The sequence below is a fragment of the Camellia sinensis genome, chromosome 6 (genome assembly GCF_055761805.1).
Source record: "Camellia sinensis isolate YWXY chromosome 6, ASM5576180v1, whole genome shotgun sequence".
Lineage (NCBI taxonomy): Eukaryota > Viridiplantae > Streptophyta > Magnoliopsida > Ericales > Theaceae > Camellia > Camellia sinensis.
Window position 1 is genome coordinate 50,217,264 of NC_138966.1, and position 18,730 is coordinate 50,235,993.

At 36.8% G+C, this 18,730-nt stretch overlaps 1 protein-coding gene and 1 long non-coding RNA gene across 2 annotated transcripts; one reads left to right on the plus strand and one right to left on the minus strand.

The window, feature by feature from the left end:
- The first annotated feature begins 12,622 nt into the window (after positions 1-12,622).
- LOC114314870 (uncharacterized) lies at positions 12,623-15,237 on the plus strand. The gene is made up of 4 exons (XM_082876085.1): positions 12,623-13,695; positions 13,934-14,746; positions 14,906-14,978; positions 15,064-15,237. The coding sequence occupies exons 1-4, from the start codon at positions 12,623-12,625 to the stop codon at positions 15,235-15,237; spliced, it is 2,133 nt and encodes a 710-aa protein (XP_082732211.1).
- Positions 15,238-15,359: 122 nt separating this feature from the next.
- On the minus strand, positions 15,360-16,031 carry LOC114314815 (uncharacterized). The gene is made up of 2 exons (XR_014331664.1): positions 15,903-16,031; positions 15,360-15,812 (listed from the first exon to the last, which is right to left on the minus strand). It is a non-coding gene; the product is annotated as an uncharacterized LOC114314815 (long non-coding RNA).
- Between the last annotated feature and the right edge of the window lie 2,699 nt (positions 16,032-18,730).

An 18,730-nucleotide genomic window follows, 5' to 3' on the forward strand; every position in this document is an offset into this window, starting at 1 on the left:
AAGAGGAAAAGAAAGAATAATTGTACAACGGAAGGAGGAAGGAGGAAGGAGGAAGGAAGAAGTATAGAAATATAAGATAGACGGAAAAAAAAAAGAAAAAAAAAAGAACATTTTATTTTTGGCCAACTTTCGGAGCTTCGACAATATGCAAAAAGAGGTGGAACAAGGCGACTATGAGGTAAATCCAACGACGCAAAAAAAAGGCAAAAAGGAGTTACGACGAAGGAGATATAAGTGCTTGAACATGTGTGTTTGAATTTGAAATTTTTTCCTAAAGAGAGAAAAATCTTATTTTTGGCTAACTTTTGGAGTTCCAATGGCACACAAAAAGAGGTAGAACAAGACGTATGAGGGATGAAATCAAAACTAGGCAATGAGGTGAATCCAATGATGCAAAAATGAGGCAAAATAGAGTTACGACGAGGGAGATACAAGTGTTTGAATATGTGTGCTTAAATCTGAAAATTCTGCCCAGATTCCGTTAGTTTAATCAGACGGATATAGACGGAGGATGGTTCACATTGAAACATGGAAGAAACTCTAGGGGTTAATTTATCAAAATTGAAACTATGGGGTTTGATTTGAAAAACATGCGAAACGCTGGGTTTTTTTTTTGTTTTGTAATTTCCCCTTTAAATTATTTATAGAGTTAATTATTTAAAAATTTTATTTACAAATATTATTGTAGTTCAGATCATATTTAAGATTTTAAAAATTAATAGGTCCTATTTAGTAAAGCTGAGAATATTATCAGTTTTTTCCAATTTGTAAAACTAAGAATATTATTAATTTTGCATAGTAATTGTCATGACCCGAACTCGCCCCTATGGGTTAAGGTCATAACCGGCCAGTAATCAAGAGATTACCTGCGGCCTCAAACCAACTAAATAAATTTACTCTATCAGAGTTAAGGGGCCAAATAGAAGCAACTAAAAAATTTTGTCCATAGAGCTGTGTTACATGTCACATCATAACATTTCACATATGTTCATTAATAACTCACATCATAAAGGAAAATAATTCACAGTTCCATACGTACAGGATCATTCAAGTCTAAGTCAGTCAAACCCAAAGTTTATATACAAAAGTGATCTAGTCTTTTCGCCATCATAACAAATTATAACAAAAGAACAAAAGAGGCGAAGACAAGTCTCGTGCATGAGACGTTTGGGCTGACTCTCCAAAACTTGATCTTTCTCACAGACTTCACTGGGGCTGGGTTTGGACTTTTTTTTGCTCACCTACATACACATGAATGAGTGTGAACGAAAGCTTAGTGAATAATATCAAATAAAGAAGGTACGCAAATGAGAGTCACACATATCGAACGGCCTTGGGCCTATGTAGAATTCTATTTAGTGCATTATTTTGGTACATTAGACGATTCAAGCCCAAACGTATCGAACAGCCTTCGGCCCACTTCGTTCCTTAACAAATGGCCTTGGGCCCAATTCATTCATGTATATCAAACGGCCTTCGGCCCAACCATTCGTATCCAACGGCCTGTGGCCCAATCGTTCATGTATGTCAAACGACCTTTGGCCCAATCAGTTGTATCCAACGGCCTTTGGCCCACTCATTCATTCGTTCATGTCAAACGGCCTTCGGCCCATTTATTCATTCATGTCGAACGGCCTTCGGCCCAGTCAATTGTATCCAACGGCCTTTGGCCCACTCATTCATTCGTTCATGTCAAACGGCCTTCGGCCCATTTATTCATTCATGTCAAACGGCCTTCGGCCCAGTCAATTGTATCCAATGGCCTTTGGCCCAACCACTTGGCATAACAGATATTTGTCCCAAATTCAATTTAACAAACTTATAAGACTTACATGGAAGTAGGCAATTGGACAAATAACATACTTCAAATATCTTTATTAAGATATTACTCACAATGATCTACTGGTGGATTTGCACTCGTGCTTGACCCTACACATTTCATGAACATAATGGGTCACAAACGATTCAATCCATTCTTAATTCATACATCTCTTTTAGGCTTCTTTCTTATCTTTTTAACTCATTTACAAAGATAAATGTATGCCTAAGAGTGCATAGAAATGGAAGAGAATGGAAATTGAAACACAAAATTAACTTTACCAAATTTCTAAAACAGGGAGCGTAGCTTTGGCCACTCGAATGGACCCCTATTGTCTGCAAAAAAAAATGCCGGTTGCCTTATTTTTATGCTCGAGCGTGAATTCGGGCGCTCGAACTGAAAGTCACACTACATGGCTCCCCGCTCGAGCGTGAATCTCCCCGCTCGAGCGGACATCCATGTCTACAAAAGTTCTAGGAACTAGCATTTCACGCTTGAGCAGCGCTTTCCCTGCTCGAGCGGACATGCCAATTTCTGGGTTTTCCAGAATTGTTCTTCAAGTGCAACCTTGATATTCAAAGGTCCAACATTCATGTTTTTGGTCCAAAAATATGGAAACACAATATATAGTATAAGGATGTAAGCAATATGAGGCCAATTATTCAAAATCCATAATCATACTCTCAAATTAATCAACATTTCTCTTGCATGGTTGAAACCCATGCATTCAAACTTCATATAATCTTCATATTTCCATTAATCAAACATGCATGTCAATTTTGACTCCAATTCTAGTACAAATAACACTTACAATCATGAAACTCATGGAGATTATACATGCACATGAGATTTGGTGCCTAATTCTTCTTGTTTAACATGAACCATGCTCAAATATGTAGTTCCATAGCAATTCTATGCATGCATGTACATATAAGCTTTCAATTCAACAAATTCATTTCAATTTATGTACTTGACCACCATCAAACCTTGAATTCACAATATCACAATATTACAAACTTAACTCATAAATCTTTGCTCAACTACTCACCTATGAGCTTCAATTCTTCCAAATTATCGCAAATTCTTAAGCCTAGCCTTTCAAAGCTTGAGCTCCTTAGCAAGATCTTCAAGATTGGCCCTTCTCTCTCTCTAAATCCGGTTGTCTCTCTCTCTCTCTAAGGTGTGATTTCAGCCAAATGAGTTTAAAACAGAGGAATTGAGTGAGAATGAGCCTTTTTATAGGCTCTCTTAATCACCTATGAGCTTCAATTCTTCCAAATTATCGCAAATTCTTAAGCCTAGCCTTTCAAAGCTTGAGCTCCTTAGCAAGATCTTCAAGATTGGCCCTTCTCTCTCTCTAAATCCGGTTGTCTCTCTCTCTCTAAGGTGTGATTTCAGCCAAATGAGTTTAAAACAGAGGAATTGAGTGAGAATGTGCCTTTTTATAGGCTCTCTTAATCACATTTCACTAAAACTAATTAATGGAGTACTAGCTCATCAATTTAATCTATTTAATTTGATCCGAATCAATTTTCAATTAAGTTTCACTGTAGGCTCTAAAAATTACGCTAATCACAATGGCGTAGTCAATTTCGGTTTCTGTGGCCGACAAAGCCTTCAATTTTCAGTTTATAACAGTAAGTTGAACAGATATTCCTACGGTGAACAGATAGAAATTCAAAACCACATATATTCATATAAATGGCACACAAAATCATATCAAACACATAATCACAATCATAATTAAGATTAATTAGCATAATACGGGACATGATTATCACAGTCTTCCCTCCTTTAGGAGGTTTGGTCCTCCAAACTTATTTTACCTTCGTTGAGAAACAAATGTGGATAGCGTAGTCGCATTTCATCCTCTTTTTCCCATGTGGCATCCGTCCCATAGTGTTCTTTCCATTCCACTTTCACCATTGGGATGGACTTGCTTCTCAATTGTTTCACTTGCCGGTCAATGATTCGTTTCGGCTATTCGGCGTACTCCATATTTTCATCAAGAGCTACCTGGTGATAATTAATCACATGAAACGGATCTCGAAGATAACCCCTCAACATTGATACATGAAACAAAATATGGATTTGTTCGAATCCCAGTGGTAAAGCGACTTGATAAGCAACTGGACTAAACCTTTCCAGAATTTGAAACGACCCAATATAACGGGGCGACAACTTACCCTTATTTCCAAACCTGACTTGGCCTTTCATCGGAGTCACACGGATAAACACATGGTCACCAACTTCATACTCAAGAGGTCTTCTTCGAACATCTACATAATTCTTTTGTTGATCCTAAGCTGTTTTGAGCCTTTGCTGAATAGTTTTGATCTTCTCAGAAGTGTCTTGCACAATTTTAGGCCCAAGAAGAGCTCTATCCTCGACTTCTGTCCAACAAATTGGTGATCTAAACCTTCTACCATACAAAGCCTTGTATGGTGCCATACCGATGCTGGAGTGGAAGCTGTTATGGTATGCAAACTCTGCGAGTGGCAAATAATCTTCCCAACTCCCTTGAAAATCCAAGGCACACATCCTTAGCATATCTTCCAAAGTTTGTATTGTCCATTCTGATTGTCCATCTGTCTGTGGGTGGAATGCAGTACTAAACCTTAATTCTGTCCCCATAACCCTTTGCAAACTTTCCACAATCTAGACACAAATTTCGGATCTCTATCCGAGACAATAAATACCAGAACTCTGTGTAAACGAACAATCTCATCAACATATATAGTAGCCAGTCTATAAGCATCAAATGTAGTTCTAACAGGTAGAAAATGTGCAGATTTAGTCAGTTTATCAACTACAACCCAAATAGAATCCATACCTCGAGGAGTCCGAGATAGACCAATAACAAAATCCATAGTCACATGTTCTCACTTCCATTCAGGAATAGGGAGAGGTTAAAGTAGACCGCCTGGTTTCTGATGTTCAGCTTTTACTTGCTGACACTGAAGGCACTTGGACACATATTCTGCAAACTCTTTCTTCATCTTGGGCCACCAATAGCTTTGTTTCAAATCCTGGTACATTTTATTATTACCCGGATGCATAGCAAATACTAACTTATGGGCTTCATTTAGAATTCTCTTCTTCAACTTGGGAATGTTCGGAACACACAATCTGTTTTGAAATTTCAGCACCTCATTTACCACACTATATTCCGATCTCAGATTCATTTCAAATTCTTCAATTATCTTTTTAAGGAATTCATCCTCCTTCTGTTTCTGTTTAATCTCATCAATGATTGCTAGTTCGACTGAAATAGCGGCTATCAATCCGCCCTGTTCACACATTATCACTTCAATCTCGCACTTTGCAAAATCCTGCAAGATGTCTTTCTGTTCTGTGAGCAAACAAGCCAAATTTCCCATTGATTTTCTGCTCAAGGCATCAGCAACTGTATTGGCTTTCCCAGGGTGATACTGGATTTCAAGATCATAGTCATTTATCAATTCAAGCCATCTCCTATGTCGCATGTTCAACTCCTTCTGTGTAAAGAAGTATTTTAGACTTTTGTGATCCGTGTAGACTTCACACTTTGCCCCATACAAATAATGCCGCCAGATTTTCAAAGCAAATACAACTGTGGCCAATTCTAAATCATGTGTTGGGTAGTTTTTCTCATGTTGTCTCAATTGTCGGGAGGCATAAGCAATTACTCGCCCATTCTACATTGACACATAACCCAAAGCTTTATAAGATGCATCACTGAAAATCACAAAGTTTTTCGTACCTGATGGTAGTGTCAAAATTGGCGCAGTGGTTAGTCTCATTTTCAGTTCATGAAAGACAGATTCTCTTTCATCGTTCCATTCAAATGGTTGCCCTTTGCGTGTTAGTTGGGTAAGAGGCACAGCTATTTTGGAAACGTCCTTCACAAATCCCCTGTAGTACCCGGCTAAGCCCATGAAACTGTGGACTTCTGTCACATTAGTCGGCGTAGGCCAATTTACAATCGCCTCTATCTTCTGTGGGTCTACTGAAATTCCCTCCTTGTTGATAACATGCCCTAAGTAAATAACCTCATCCAACCAAAATTCACATTTCTTTAGTTTAGCAAGTAATTTCTTTTCTCTAAGTGTTTGCAAAATAGTCCTTAGATGTTGTTCATGTTCAAGTCTATTCTTCGAGTATATCAAAATATCATCAATAAAAACCACAACAAATTCATCAACGTAGGTCTTAAAAATTCGGTTTATTAGGTCCATAAACGCAGCAGGAGCATTAGTCACCCCAAATGGCATAACAAGAAATTCATAATGGCCATACCTTGTTTGAAACGCAGTTTTCTCAACATCCTCTGCTTTGACCTTCAATTGGTAGTATCCGGATCTCAAATCAATTTTAGAAAACACTTGTGATCTTTGCAACTGGTCAAACAAATCATCAATGCGAGGTAAAGGATATTTATTCTTTATTGTCACCTTGTTCAATTTTCGATAGTCAATCCACAAGCGCAAGGTTCCATCTTTCTTTTTCACAAATAACACCGGTGCACCCCATGGTGAAGTACTAGGTCGGATAAATCCTTTATCAAGCAGGTATTGCAACTGTTCTTTTAGTTCTTTCATTTCAGTGGTAGCCATTCTGTAGGGAGTTTTAGAAATAGGTTGAGTGCCTGGCACAACTTCAATAGTAAACTCTATCTCCCTGTCCACTAATTCCCCTGGCAATTCATCTGAAAACACATCTGGAAATTCGCTAACAATAGGAATACTACTCAATTCAACATTCACAATTTGTTCAGACAACACATAACACAAATAACCCTGGCACCCTTTCCTGATCAGTTTACATGCCTTCATTGCAGATATCAAATAAGGTGGAGGCACTATCCCGTTACCCACAAACACGATTTCTTCCTGTTCTGGTGGTTTAAATACAACCCGTTTTGTTACACAATCAATGGTGGCACAATATTTGGTTAACCAATCCATGCCCAGAATTATATCAAAATGTCTAAAGTCCAAGGGTAACAAATCTACATATAGGACAACATTCCCAATACGCATGTCACAAAATCGATATATAGACGCACATAACACAGATTCCCCAGATGGAGCACATACATATAGCAAATATGGCAACGGTTCTAGAGGTCTACTCAGTCTAGATGCAAATGCACACGTTACGAAAGAGTGTGTTGATCCAGAATCAATTAACACAAAAGCATCCTGATTACATATAGAAATAGTACCTGAGACAACGGCTTCAACATTCCATGTATCGCCCAGAACAAGTGCAAAAACTCTGCCTTGCCTCACAGTATCTCCGATGGTAGTAGATCTTATAGTATTTCCCGGCTTCAGGATTGATACAGTTGAGCTAGCAGCTAGCTTTCCATTGTTTTGATTATAATCTCTGGCCATATGCCCTGTTTTATCATATTTGAAACAAGTTCCCGACACACGGTAACAAACTCCACGGTGTCTTTTACTACAAATATTGCACATTGGAGATGTATCTCAGGAAGAATTCGAAGTACTCGAGGAGCTCGTATTCTGTTTCTTTGAAAATTTCTTCTTCGAAAAAAAGCTCTGTCTTTTGCTACCCTTCTAGTCAGTTGTTGATCTGGTCTGTCTAGCTATGTTAGCTTATGATATTATGGCCCAGTGTAGCACCCCAATATAGGTTTCCAGCTTCAGGACATTTACCCTTTCTAAAATATCACTTCGAAGCCCACCTTCAAAATATCTCGCTTTCTTGTAGTCGGTATCGATCACATGTGGTACAAACCTGGCTAACTCAGTGAATTTGGCCTCATATTCAGCTACTGTCATGCTGTCTTGTTTAAGTTCCATGAACTCCGACACTTTCCTGTCACGGACACATTGAGGGAAGTACTTATCGTAGAAAACTTCCAGGAATTTCGCCCAGCCAATGTCTTTATGATTCTCACGCACTAACATCCACTATCTTCTTGCTTCATCTTCTAGTATAAAGGTAGCCAGAAGTACTTTCTATGTCTTTGAACAAGGAAACACCTCAAACAGCTTTTCAATGTCAAGAACCCATGCTTCGGCCTTTAACGAATCCAATCTCCCATGAAACTATGGCGGTTTCATTTTCTTAAACTCTTTGGTGAGAGCAATTACTCAGTCATCATTTTGCTTATCTGGCACAGGTGGTACTGGAGGAGGAGGCGGGGAGTGTAGTTGTTGCCACTGTTGTTGCCACTACTGTTGTTGCCTCAATGTTTCTGCCATTTCTTGAATCAATCTTTCCATTCTATCCATTCTGGTAGTAGAAAACTCCTTTATTTCATCACCTCTTGTTCTCACCATCTGATTGGACTTGCATTATTCTTTATACAAAAGATTCACAAGTATGCGCATACTAAAGATCACACATATTCAAATAATTTCCAATGCAAGCAAATCACAAACTTATAGCACATAATTGTTCACCTTGAAACATTTAAGCGTATTCTTGATGCTTTCAGATTCATACTTATCACATGAATGCATCCTAGATCTTATCTAGACGCTTATTGCTCTTTTCGACAAGTGTGTGAGTTATTAACTTGTGCTCTGATACCACTCTGTCATGACCTGAACCCGCCCCTATGGGTTAAGGTCATAACCGACCAGTAATCAAGAGATTACCTGCGGCCTCAAACCAGCTAAATAAATTTACTCTGTCAGAGTTAAGGGGCCAAACGGAAGCAACTTAAAAAATTTGTCCATAGAGCTGTGCATACATGGTACATCATAACACTTCACATATGTTCATTAATAACTCACATTAAAAAGAAAAATAATTCACAGTTCCATGCGTACAGGATCATTCAAGTCTAAGTCAGTCAAACCCAAAGTTTATATACAAAAGTGATCTAGTGTTTTCGCCATCATAACAAATTATAACAAAAGGACAAAAGAGGCGAAGACAAGTCTCGTGCGTGAGACGTTTGGGCTGACTCTCCAAAACTTGACCTTTCTCACAGATTTCACCGGGGCTGGGTTTGGACTTCTCTTTGCTCACCTACATACACATGAATGAGTGTGAGCGAAAACCTAGTGAATAATATCAAATACAGAAGGTACGCAAATGAGAATCACATATATCGAACGGCCTTGGGCCCATACAGAAAACTATTTAGTGCATTATTTTGGTACATTAGGCGATTCAAGGCCGAACATATCGAACAGCCTTCGGCCCACTTCATTCCTTAACAAACGACCTCGGGCCCAATTCATTCATGTATATCAAATGGCCTTTGGCCCAACCATTCGTATCCAACGGCCTTTGGCCTAATCGTTCATGTATGTCAAATGACCTTTGGCCCAATCAGTTGTATCCAACGGCCTTTGGCCCACTCATTCATTCGTTCATGTCAAATGGCCTTCGGCCCATTTATTCATTCATGTCAAACGGCCTTCGGCCCAGTCAATTGTATCCAACGGCCTTTGGCCCAGTCAATTGTATCCAACGGCCTTTGGCCCACTCATTCATTCGTTTATGTCAAACGGCCTTCGGCCCAGTCAATTGTATCCAACGGCTTTTGCCCCAACCATATGGCATAACAGATATTTGTCCCCAATTCAATTTAAAAAACTTATAAGACTTACATGGAAGTAGGCAATTGGACAAATAACATACTTCAAATATCTTTATTAAGATATTACTCACAGTGATCTACCGGTGGATTTGCTCTCGTGCTTGACCCTACACATTTCATGAACATAATGGGTCACAAACGATTCAATCCATTCTTAATTCATACATCCCTCTTAGGCTTCTTTCTTATCCTTTTAACTCATTTACAAAGCTAAATGTATGCCTAAGAGTGCATAGAAATGGAAGAGAACAAAAATTGAAACATAAAATTAACTCACCAAATTTCTAAAGCAGGGCTCCCCGCTCGAGTGTGGCTTTGGCAGCTCGAGCGGACCCCTATTGTCTGCAAAAAAAATGCTAGTTGCCTTATTTTTACGTACGAGCGTGAATTCGGGCGCTCGAGCTGAAAGTCACACTACATGGCTCCCCGCTCGAGCGTGAATCTCTCCGCTCGAGCGGACATCCATGTCTGCAAAAGTTGTGTAAACTAGCATTTTATGCTTGAGCGGCGCTTTCCCCGCTCGAGCGGACATGCCAATTTCTGGGTTTTCCAGAATTGTTCTTCAAGTACAACCTTGATATTCAAAGGTCCAACATTCATGTTCTTGGTCCAAAAATGTGGAAGCACAATATATAGTATAAGGATGTAAGCAATATGAGGCCAATTATTCAAAATCCATAATCATACTCTCAAATTAATCAACATTTCTCTTGTATGGTTGAAACCCATGCATCCAAACTTCATATAATCTTCATATTCCCATTAATCAAACATGCATGTCAATTTTGACTCCAATTCTAGTACAAATAACACTTGCAATCATGAAACTCGTGGAGATTATACATGCATGTGAGATTTGGTGCCTAAATCTTTTTGTTTAACATGAACCATGCTCAAATATGTAGTTCCATAGCAATTCTATGCATGCATGTACATATAAGCTTTCAATTCAACAAATTCATTTCAATTTATGTACTTGACCACCATCAAACCTTGAATTCACAATATTACAAACTTAACTCATAAATCTTTGCTCAACTACTCATCTATGAGCTTCAATTCTTTCAAATTGTAGTAAATTCTTGAGCCTAGCCTTTCAAAGCTTGAGCTCCTTAGCAAGATCTTCAGGATTGGCCCTTCTCTCTCTCTAAATCAGGTTCTCTCTCTCTCTCTAAGGTGTGATTTCAGTCAAATGAGTTTAAAAGAGAGGAATTGAGTGAGAATGAGCCTTTTTATAGGCTCTCTTTAATCACATTTCACTAATACTAATTAATCGAACACTAACTCATCAATTTAATCTATTTTATTTGATCCGAATCAATTTTCAATTAAATTTCACCGTAGGCTCTAAAAATTACACTAATCACAATGGCGTAGTCAATTTCGGTTTCTGTGGCCGACAAGGCCTTCAATTTTCAGTTTATAACAGTAAGTTGAACAGATATTCCTACGGTGAACAGATAGAAATTCAAAACCACATATATTCATATAAATGGTACACAAAATCATATCAAACACATAATCACAATCATAAGTTAGATTAATTAGCATAATATGGGACAGGGTTATCACAGTAACGCTTTAAATAATTGTTTCACTAACTAATATAAAAAAACAGAGTATGATATTAAATGTTTTTATTTTTCTACTTATTGGTTTGATTTAACTATCCAATAAAACGGATAATATTAACAGTTTTTTCAGTTTTAAAACTGAGAACATCATTAGTGTTTTTTTTTTTTTTTTTTTTTTTTTTTGCACATCAATGTTCCATTATCATGCTCTTTTATAGACATAAAATTTTCAATTATGCACAAAAAAATAATTCAATTTTTTTTTTAGTTTTTTTAATTTTAAAGTTTTGAAAATCAAAATAATTGTCAAATCATCATATTTCTTTATAGATAATCGCAAATGATGAACACTCATTATTTGAAGGGTAATTCCAACTATTAAAAATTTAATAGGACTTAAAAGTTCAAAATATCTTAATTAAGACTTAATGAAATATAAATTTATAAATTAGAACTTGTGCATAAATGTCCCTTTATATTATAAAGTTTGTGAAATATATTATTCATAAAAAATTAATTTAAGTATAAATATGTAATCTCATGATTAAGTCTTTATTATTATTATTTTTTAAAAAGTATTAAAATCATACTAATCATTTTATGAATATTACAATATAAAACCACCAAGGACACTCAGGGTACAGTGTCATATGGCACAGCAGTATCGGGAGCTTCTATATACACACACCTAATCCCCTCAATACACACACTTAATGATATTTAATTTTATTACAATTTTATCCCTAAGTGAAATTACCATTTTAGACACCATTGTTAATTGAAAACATCTCAATGCCCACCTTCACATTGTTGCATCGTGTGTGTAAGACCACTGGTTTGGCATGCTTCTTTGAAAATGGCTTTGGCATTTCTGTAGGGTTTTCATTTTTTACAAAGGGCTGTGGCAAGGGCTGTGGCATTTCTGTAGGGAAAATATCATTGTGATGGAGGATTTGTCTTCTGAAAATCAGCAAATAAGTATTCATGTGAAGCAGAGCAAAGGAAATGTGAGTTTAATTTTTTTTTTTCGCAGCGTCGTTCGGATAACCAGAGCCGAATTTTGTTATTTTGTTCGGAAATGTACTACCGAAATAATTATGTATTTTCGGAAGTTGATGTCCGAAAAAAGTGATAAATTTTGGAAGTTGTTGTCCGAAAAATGTATTCAAATTCGGAAGTTGTTGTCCGAACAAAGTTAACTTGTACAACATTCAACTTCCGAAATTTGAAAAAAAATTCGGACAACTACTTTCGAATGAAGTAAATTTTTTTTTTTTCCATTTTATATTCCAAATTTGCAAACTGCATACCAAATTTACAGTTTCAAATTGCAAATTAATCTTTATAATGCCATTAAAAAATTGTAATGTTATACAAAACATGCAGGAATATGTGTCAACTCAAGGAAGTCAGGTTTGCGTGGATTTTGTGTTAGATTACACCACTCATTTCACAACTGAACAGGTTCAGTCTATGAAATTATAACGATTATGTTTTGAATTGCTCACCAAATGTAAATGTTTGATAATATTTATTTAACTTTGTAGGTATTCAAAAGTAAGGATGAATTGCTCAACTGGGTACGTGAAGTTGGAAAGAGAAATGGTTTGGTCATTGTAATCAAAACATCAGACTATGGTGGAGGGAAAAAAAAGACCCAGGATGTATCTTGCTTGTGAGAGGAGTGGCCAATATAGAGCAACAAAGAAGTTAAAACATGATGGCAACAATACATCAAGAATAACCGGTACGAAGAAGTGTGGTTGTCCTTTTGATATGAGGGCTCACAGGTTTACCACATATGATGAATGGACATTGACTGTAGTATGCGGATTGCATAATCATCCACTTGCGGAGCACCTCGAGGGACATTCATATGCGGGGAGGCTATCAAAGGATGAGAAAGCATTGTTAATGGATATGTCAAAGAGCATGGTTCGGCCAAAAGAAATCCTAGTAACCTTAAAACAGCGAGATGCCCTCAATGTAAGCACACTTAAAACCATTTACATTGTACGCCATCGAAACAGGGTGGTACAAAGAGCTGGAAAATCACAGATGCAACACTTATTGGATGAATTGGCCAAGTATAATTACATTGAGCGCCATCGGTCTGAAGAGTCCACAATGACTGTGACAGACTTGTTTTGGGCACATCCTACCAGTTTGGACTTATTTCGGTCTTTCCCACGTATATTAATTATGGATTGCACATATAAAACCAACAGATATCGGCTTCCTCTTCTTGAAATTGTGGGAGTGACATCAACTGAAATGACATTCTCTATAGCTTTTGCTTACTTACAGTATGAGAGGGTCGATAACTATGCGTGGGTGTTAGCCACATTACGTGATGTCATGGATGGGTTTGTTGTGCCAACAGTTATTGTTACTGACAGAGAGCTAGCCTTGATGAATGCCATACAGAAGATATTCCCGAGTGCCAGACATTTATTATGTCGTTGGCATATCAGTAAGAATGTGTTGACCAAATGCAAGAAAATGTTTGAGACACAGCAAAAATGGGAGAAGTTCAACCATGAGTGGAACTCTGTAGTGTATTCATCTTCTGGAATTCAATACGAGGAGTGTCTTAAATCATTACTTAAGGAATTCAGTAGTTATCCTGATGCAGTCAAATATGTCATGGATACTTGGTTGGTTCCTTACAAGGACAAATTTGTGGCGGCATGGACAGACACGTGTATGCATTGTGGCAATGTTACAAAGAACCGGTAAGATTACTTTTGTTCAATATGTTATTAATAACTGCCATGTACTTGATTTTAACTTGACTTACATTGAATTGAACAGGGCTGAGAGTGCACATGCAAAACTTAAAAGACAATTGGGTTCATGTCAAGTCTCATTTCAGGCATCATTTGAGAAAATACACAGTCAGCTTGAGTTGCAACACTGATTTGAGAAAAGTCTAACTGTTGTGCAACATCAATTTAAACCTTCTCAATTCAGGGAGTTACGGGGGAATGTGTCTATCTCTGCATTGGAGTATTTGCTTGTCGAGAGTAAGAGAGCCAATTCCATTGGTATTGATGTTGAAGCTTGTGGATGCGTCCTTCGCCACACTCATGGTTTACCTTGCGCCCATGAGATTGCTGACTACATCAGACAAGATCGTCCTATACCACTTGCTACCATACACTCACAGTGGAGGCAACTTCATATCTCCATATGCAAGAAAGAAGAGGAAACAGAGGTGACTTGTCATGCAGAAGTAGAGTTGTTTGTCAACAAGTTTAATGAAAGTGATAGAACCATGCAATTGGAGCTTTTGAAGAAGTTGAAAGAGATTGTATATCCGGAAAGCACTCTTCTTGTTGAGTCGGAGGTGAAGCCCAAAACACGTCCTCGGGATCATAAGAAGATCAATGTTTCTACCCGTCGTGACCCGTATGCATTTGAGTTAGTGCAATCTGGACATGATTCCTTCTCACCTAGGGACACTCAAATCACTACATTAGCTTCTACTCTACAAACCAAGAAGAAGCGACCTGTTAAGGGAAAGGAGAAGGTGAACTCGAAAGGGAAGGCATACATTACTAGAACAGTGAAACCTGGTGCATATGTTGATGCTTTCCCTACTGGGTTAAAACCATACATTAAGTTTGTCAAGGATGTAGCTGCGGATGGGAATTGTGGTTTCAGGGCTATAGCTGCTTCAATTGGTCATACAAAAGATGATTGGGCTCAGGTTAGGCGTGACCTATTGGGTGAGCTGCACACACACAAAGAGGAATACATTACACTTTATGGGTCCTATGAAAGGTTTGAAGAATTGACAAGCATATTGTCATACTTTGAAGATAGTCCTGGATACTCACATTGGATGACTATGCCAGACATGGGGCATCTTGTTGCATCGTGCTACAATCTTGTGTTATACCACTTGTCTTTATAGCAATGTCTCACCTTTTTACCTCTTAGAACCGTGCCAGTACCTCAACTTGATAGACGTGAGATTGCCATTGGGTTTGTCAATGGAAATCATTTCGTGCAGGTATAACAGAAACTTATCAATTGCGTTTATGCATGTACAAGAAGTTATGAGGTATGACCACTAAGTCAATTGATATTTGGTACAGGTTTTGTTGCAGCCAGGCCATCCAGTTCCTCCTATTGCCACTAATTGGAGAAAATACCGTCACCCTTGCGCTATGGACTGGGATGATGCATATGTGCGTCGCATTCAACATTTCAAGGACATTATTCATGATAATGTAGCTACTCGAGAGACTTTTGATGTTGATGTCGCATGACACATGTATGCATTTGACAATGTTACAATTATGGAAGAAATTAATGGATGTGTTTTTGATGTTGATGTGTTATGTTTTGCAATGTGGATTGAATGTTATCGACCATTGTTACCATTCCATTGTAATAAGAAAATATCATTTACAAAATCAACGACCATTGTTACCATTACATTCTAATAATAAAATGTCATTACAATGTCATTACAATACCATTGTTGCCATTCCATTCTAATAAAAAAATATTAACCACTGTTACCATTACAACAATGTCATCTTACAAAAAACACCAAACAATATTCATCAACTAACAAAATAACATGTAACAACATAACATGTCACGAATCAGCTGTATGCCTACGCCTAGGCCTACGACTGTATGTCAATGTCGAAGATGGAAAGCGACCTCCAGCAGAACTAGGTCCAGCAGAACTAGGTCCAGCTTCGTCAATGTGCTGACCTTCAAGAACATATGTCATACTCTCGATAGCCTGGTAAAGTCGATAAGGATGGCGAATCCCCTCCTGATTACCAGCGTCAATAATAGGATGTGAAATCTGCAGTGCATGTGCAATACGCTGCATTTGAAAAGAATATCACATTTTAGGGAACATATCAGGAAAAAAAAAAAGTAAGTTACATATGCATCAGAGAGGATAATAGATTACATCCGCATGTTCGCTAAAATCCTGATGGTCATGGACACGCGGTTCATCAGTGTGCTCGACATATAGGTGCGTGATATTCTTATACCAATCCATGTAACCCGGTACACATTGCCAAGGCTGACGAACTGGAAGAGTGATTATGACACTTTAGGGGCCCTCGTTCCTACAACACAAATGATATCTCATTACAAACTACCATACAACACACCAAAAAAAAAAAAAAAAAAAAAACTCATATACAAATGAATTTCAGTTTTACTGAGGAATGTTTACCTTCCCGTGCCAAATAACTGCAACCACATGACTATTGAAACTTCGCAGTATTGACGGATCATTCGGTCCACCTGGAAAAGCATGAGTAAGGTACTCTTCCTGGACAGGAGGAGAATCAGGTAAAGAGGTATCCTCCACAGCAATGTCAGGCATATCATAACCTTCAACTCGTCTTTGGCTTCGGCCCCCACTTTGACTGGCACTGGGAATATCATATTCTACCGAAACTGGATCACGACCTCGACCACGACCTTGACCTCGTCCTCGCCCACGCCCTCGTCCCCGTTGATGGTCTACATCCAATTCACGACGTCGTCTATTTGAAGCAGTAGGTGGGACACGTTGTTGATATTCGGAATCCATATTATCTGCAAAAAATACTAAGTGTGTGTAATGAGTGTGTGTGTAAACAAACATAGTGTGTGTAAAATTAATGAGAGTGTTTTAAATTATAAGTGTGTGTGTAATGAGTGTGTGTGCAAAATTAATGAGTGTGTGTGTAAATAATAAGTGTTATAAATTATAATGAGAGTGTGTGTGAAATTAATGAGAGTGTGTGTAGTGAGTGTTATAATTAAGTGTTATAATTAAGTGTTTTAATTAAGTGTTAGAAGGAAAAATAAAAAATAAAAAATTTGTGTTCGGAAGTTGTTGTCCGAAAACACCTTTTCTGTTCGGAAGTTGTTGTCCGAAAATACCTGTTCTGTTCGGAAGTTGTTGTCCGAAATTATAGCTAATACTCGGAAGTTGAAAACCGAAAAAAAAAATTATTTTCGGCACTTGAAAGCCGAATCAAGTAAATATTTTCGGAACTATAGTGCCCAATAGAAGCAGAAATTTCGGAACTCTAATGCCAAACAAAAACAAAAATTTTGAATAACCAGTTTCGAATGAAACACGGCAATCACAGTGGACTGAAAATTTCGAAAATGGTAAAAATTAACCCTACATTACAAATAAAATAGGAATGAAAAGATTCTAATCTGTGTAAACTAACCTAAAATGTGAAAATTTCAATGCTCTTCAATGCCCTTCAATGCCAATACTTCAATGACACAAATGGATGAATGAAGCTTTTGGGGAGGAACGGTGAAGAGTGTGAGAGATGGGTGTGTGTGTGAGAGGGGTTCTCAGATGGGTGTGTGTGTGAGAGGGGTCTGTCACGGGGTGTGTGTGTGTGTGAGAGGGGTGTGTGTGTATGATTTACATTTGGGGGTATATGTGGAATGATAGGTGTGTGTCGTGAGTCAAATATATTAGGATTTATTTTTTTAGTGTGTGTATTAAGAAGGATTTGTATAGAAAGAAAAGGGTGTTGTATATAGAAGCTCCCGGCAGTATCGTAACTCCGGTGGGCAGCCAGCACGTCCTTACTATTCTGTTAAGTTTCAACCTTTTAAAATTCCAACAACACACCATTCAATTTAATTGATGAATCAATCAATGGGATTGTTTGATATTGTTTGTAATTTATTATTATTTTAAAAGTTTATTGTTTGGTACAATTTGTATTTATAATAAATAATGTAAATAAGTTTTTTTTTTTTTTTTTTTTTTTTTTTAAATCTTTGACGACACGGAAGAAGGCTGTCACGTAAAATAAAATTAAAAAAAAAAAATGAAAAAAACCACTTTTATTGATGTATATAACATTAAGATGCTGTTAAAAAATATATATTAGAGAGAAATAGAAATTGTTATTTTGAAGAATTTTTTTATTTTTTATTTGTACTTTTATATTGTTACACTCACACATTATTGGGGTGTCCTAAAAAAGTGCACTTTTTGTCTTTTTACGAAAAGATGTGCAAAAAAGTAGAGAGGTGATGTGATGAAAAAAAGATAAAAAAATAAAAAGATAGATTATATAGTTTATGCCAAACCAACCCTAATTATTGCCGGTTGCAATCACCTTTGCTCAACAAGTCACCAGAAACTCATCGTTGCTAACATTAAAGGCCGGTGATGACCGATAATTGTAACAGATTAGTGGAGTAATATAGTATTTCAAATTATTGTTGTTTCTTTAGTTTAAAAAGAATAGAGTTTCAGGCAGTTTCTTCATAAGTTTTAAAATTATATTTATGATTCGAGTGTTCAAAAGAAAAAAGAAAAAAAATGTACTCATTTTTCATGGTATGAATATATAAATTAGTGATTCACAATACATCTCTAAGTGTAAATTTATATTTCTTGATGGTTTTAGGTGAGTTAATAAATAAACAAGACGGGTTGAATTTGAAGACAGTTTACTGGAATTTGCAATTAACAATTATGTTTAGTTTTAATTTTTTGTATTTAATTTTTTGAAAATTGAGTTTTTTTATTTTTATTTTTATTTTTAGTGAATATTTTTTAAATTTTAAATAATTTATTTATTTTTTTAGATGCACCTTACTAAAATGTATCTAAAAACTAAAATATTTTTTAAAAATAATAAATATACAAGAATACGAAAATGTACTAAATTTTTATATTTTTGATATTTAGTGAATTTTTAAAGATTTTTTTTCACAAATATTATGCTTTTTAAATATATTTATATTTGGTGTATC

Excerpts from the sequence above, each read along its gene's own strand:
- LOC114314870 (XM_082876085.1), top strand. The coding sequence starts at position 12,623 with ATGTATCTTGCTTGTGAGAGGAGTGGCCAATATAGAGCAACAAAGAAG. Across the intron at positions 13,696-13,933 it reads GGCAATGTTACAAAGAACCG|GGAGTTACGGGGGAATGTGT; the intron begins GTAAGATTACTT and ends TTCTCAATTCAG. Across the intron at positions 14,979-15,063 it reads ATGGAAATCATTTCGTGCAG|GTTTTGTTGCAGCCAGGCCA; the intron begins GTATAACAGAAA and ends TATTTGGTACAG.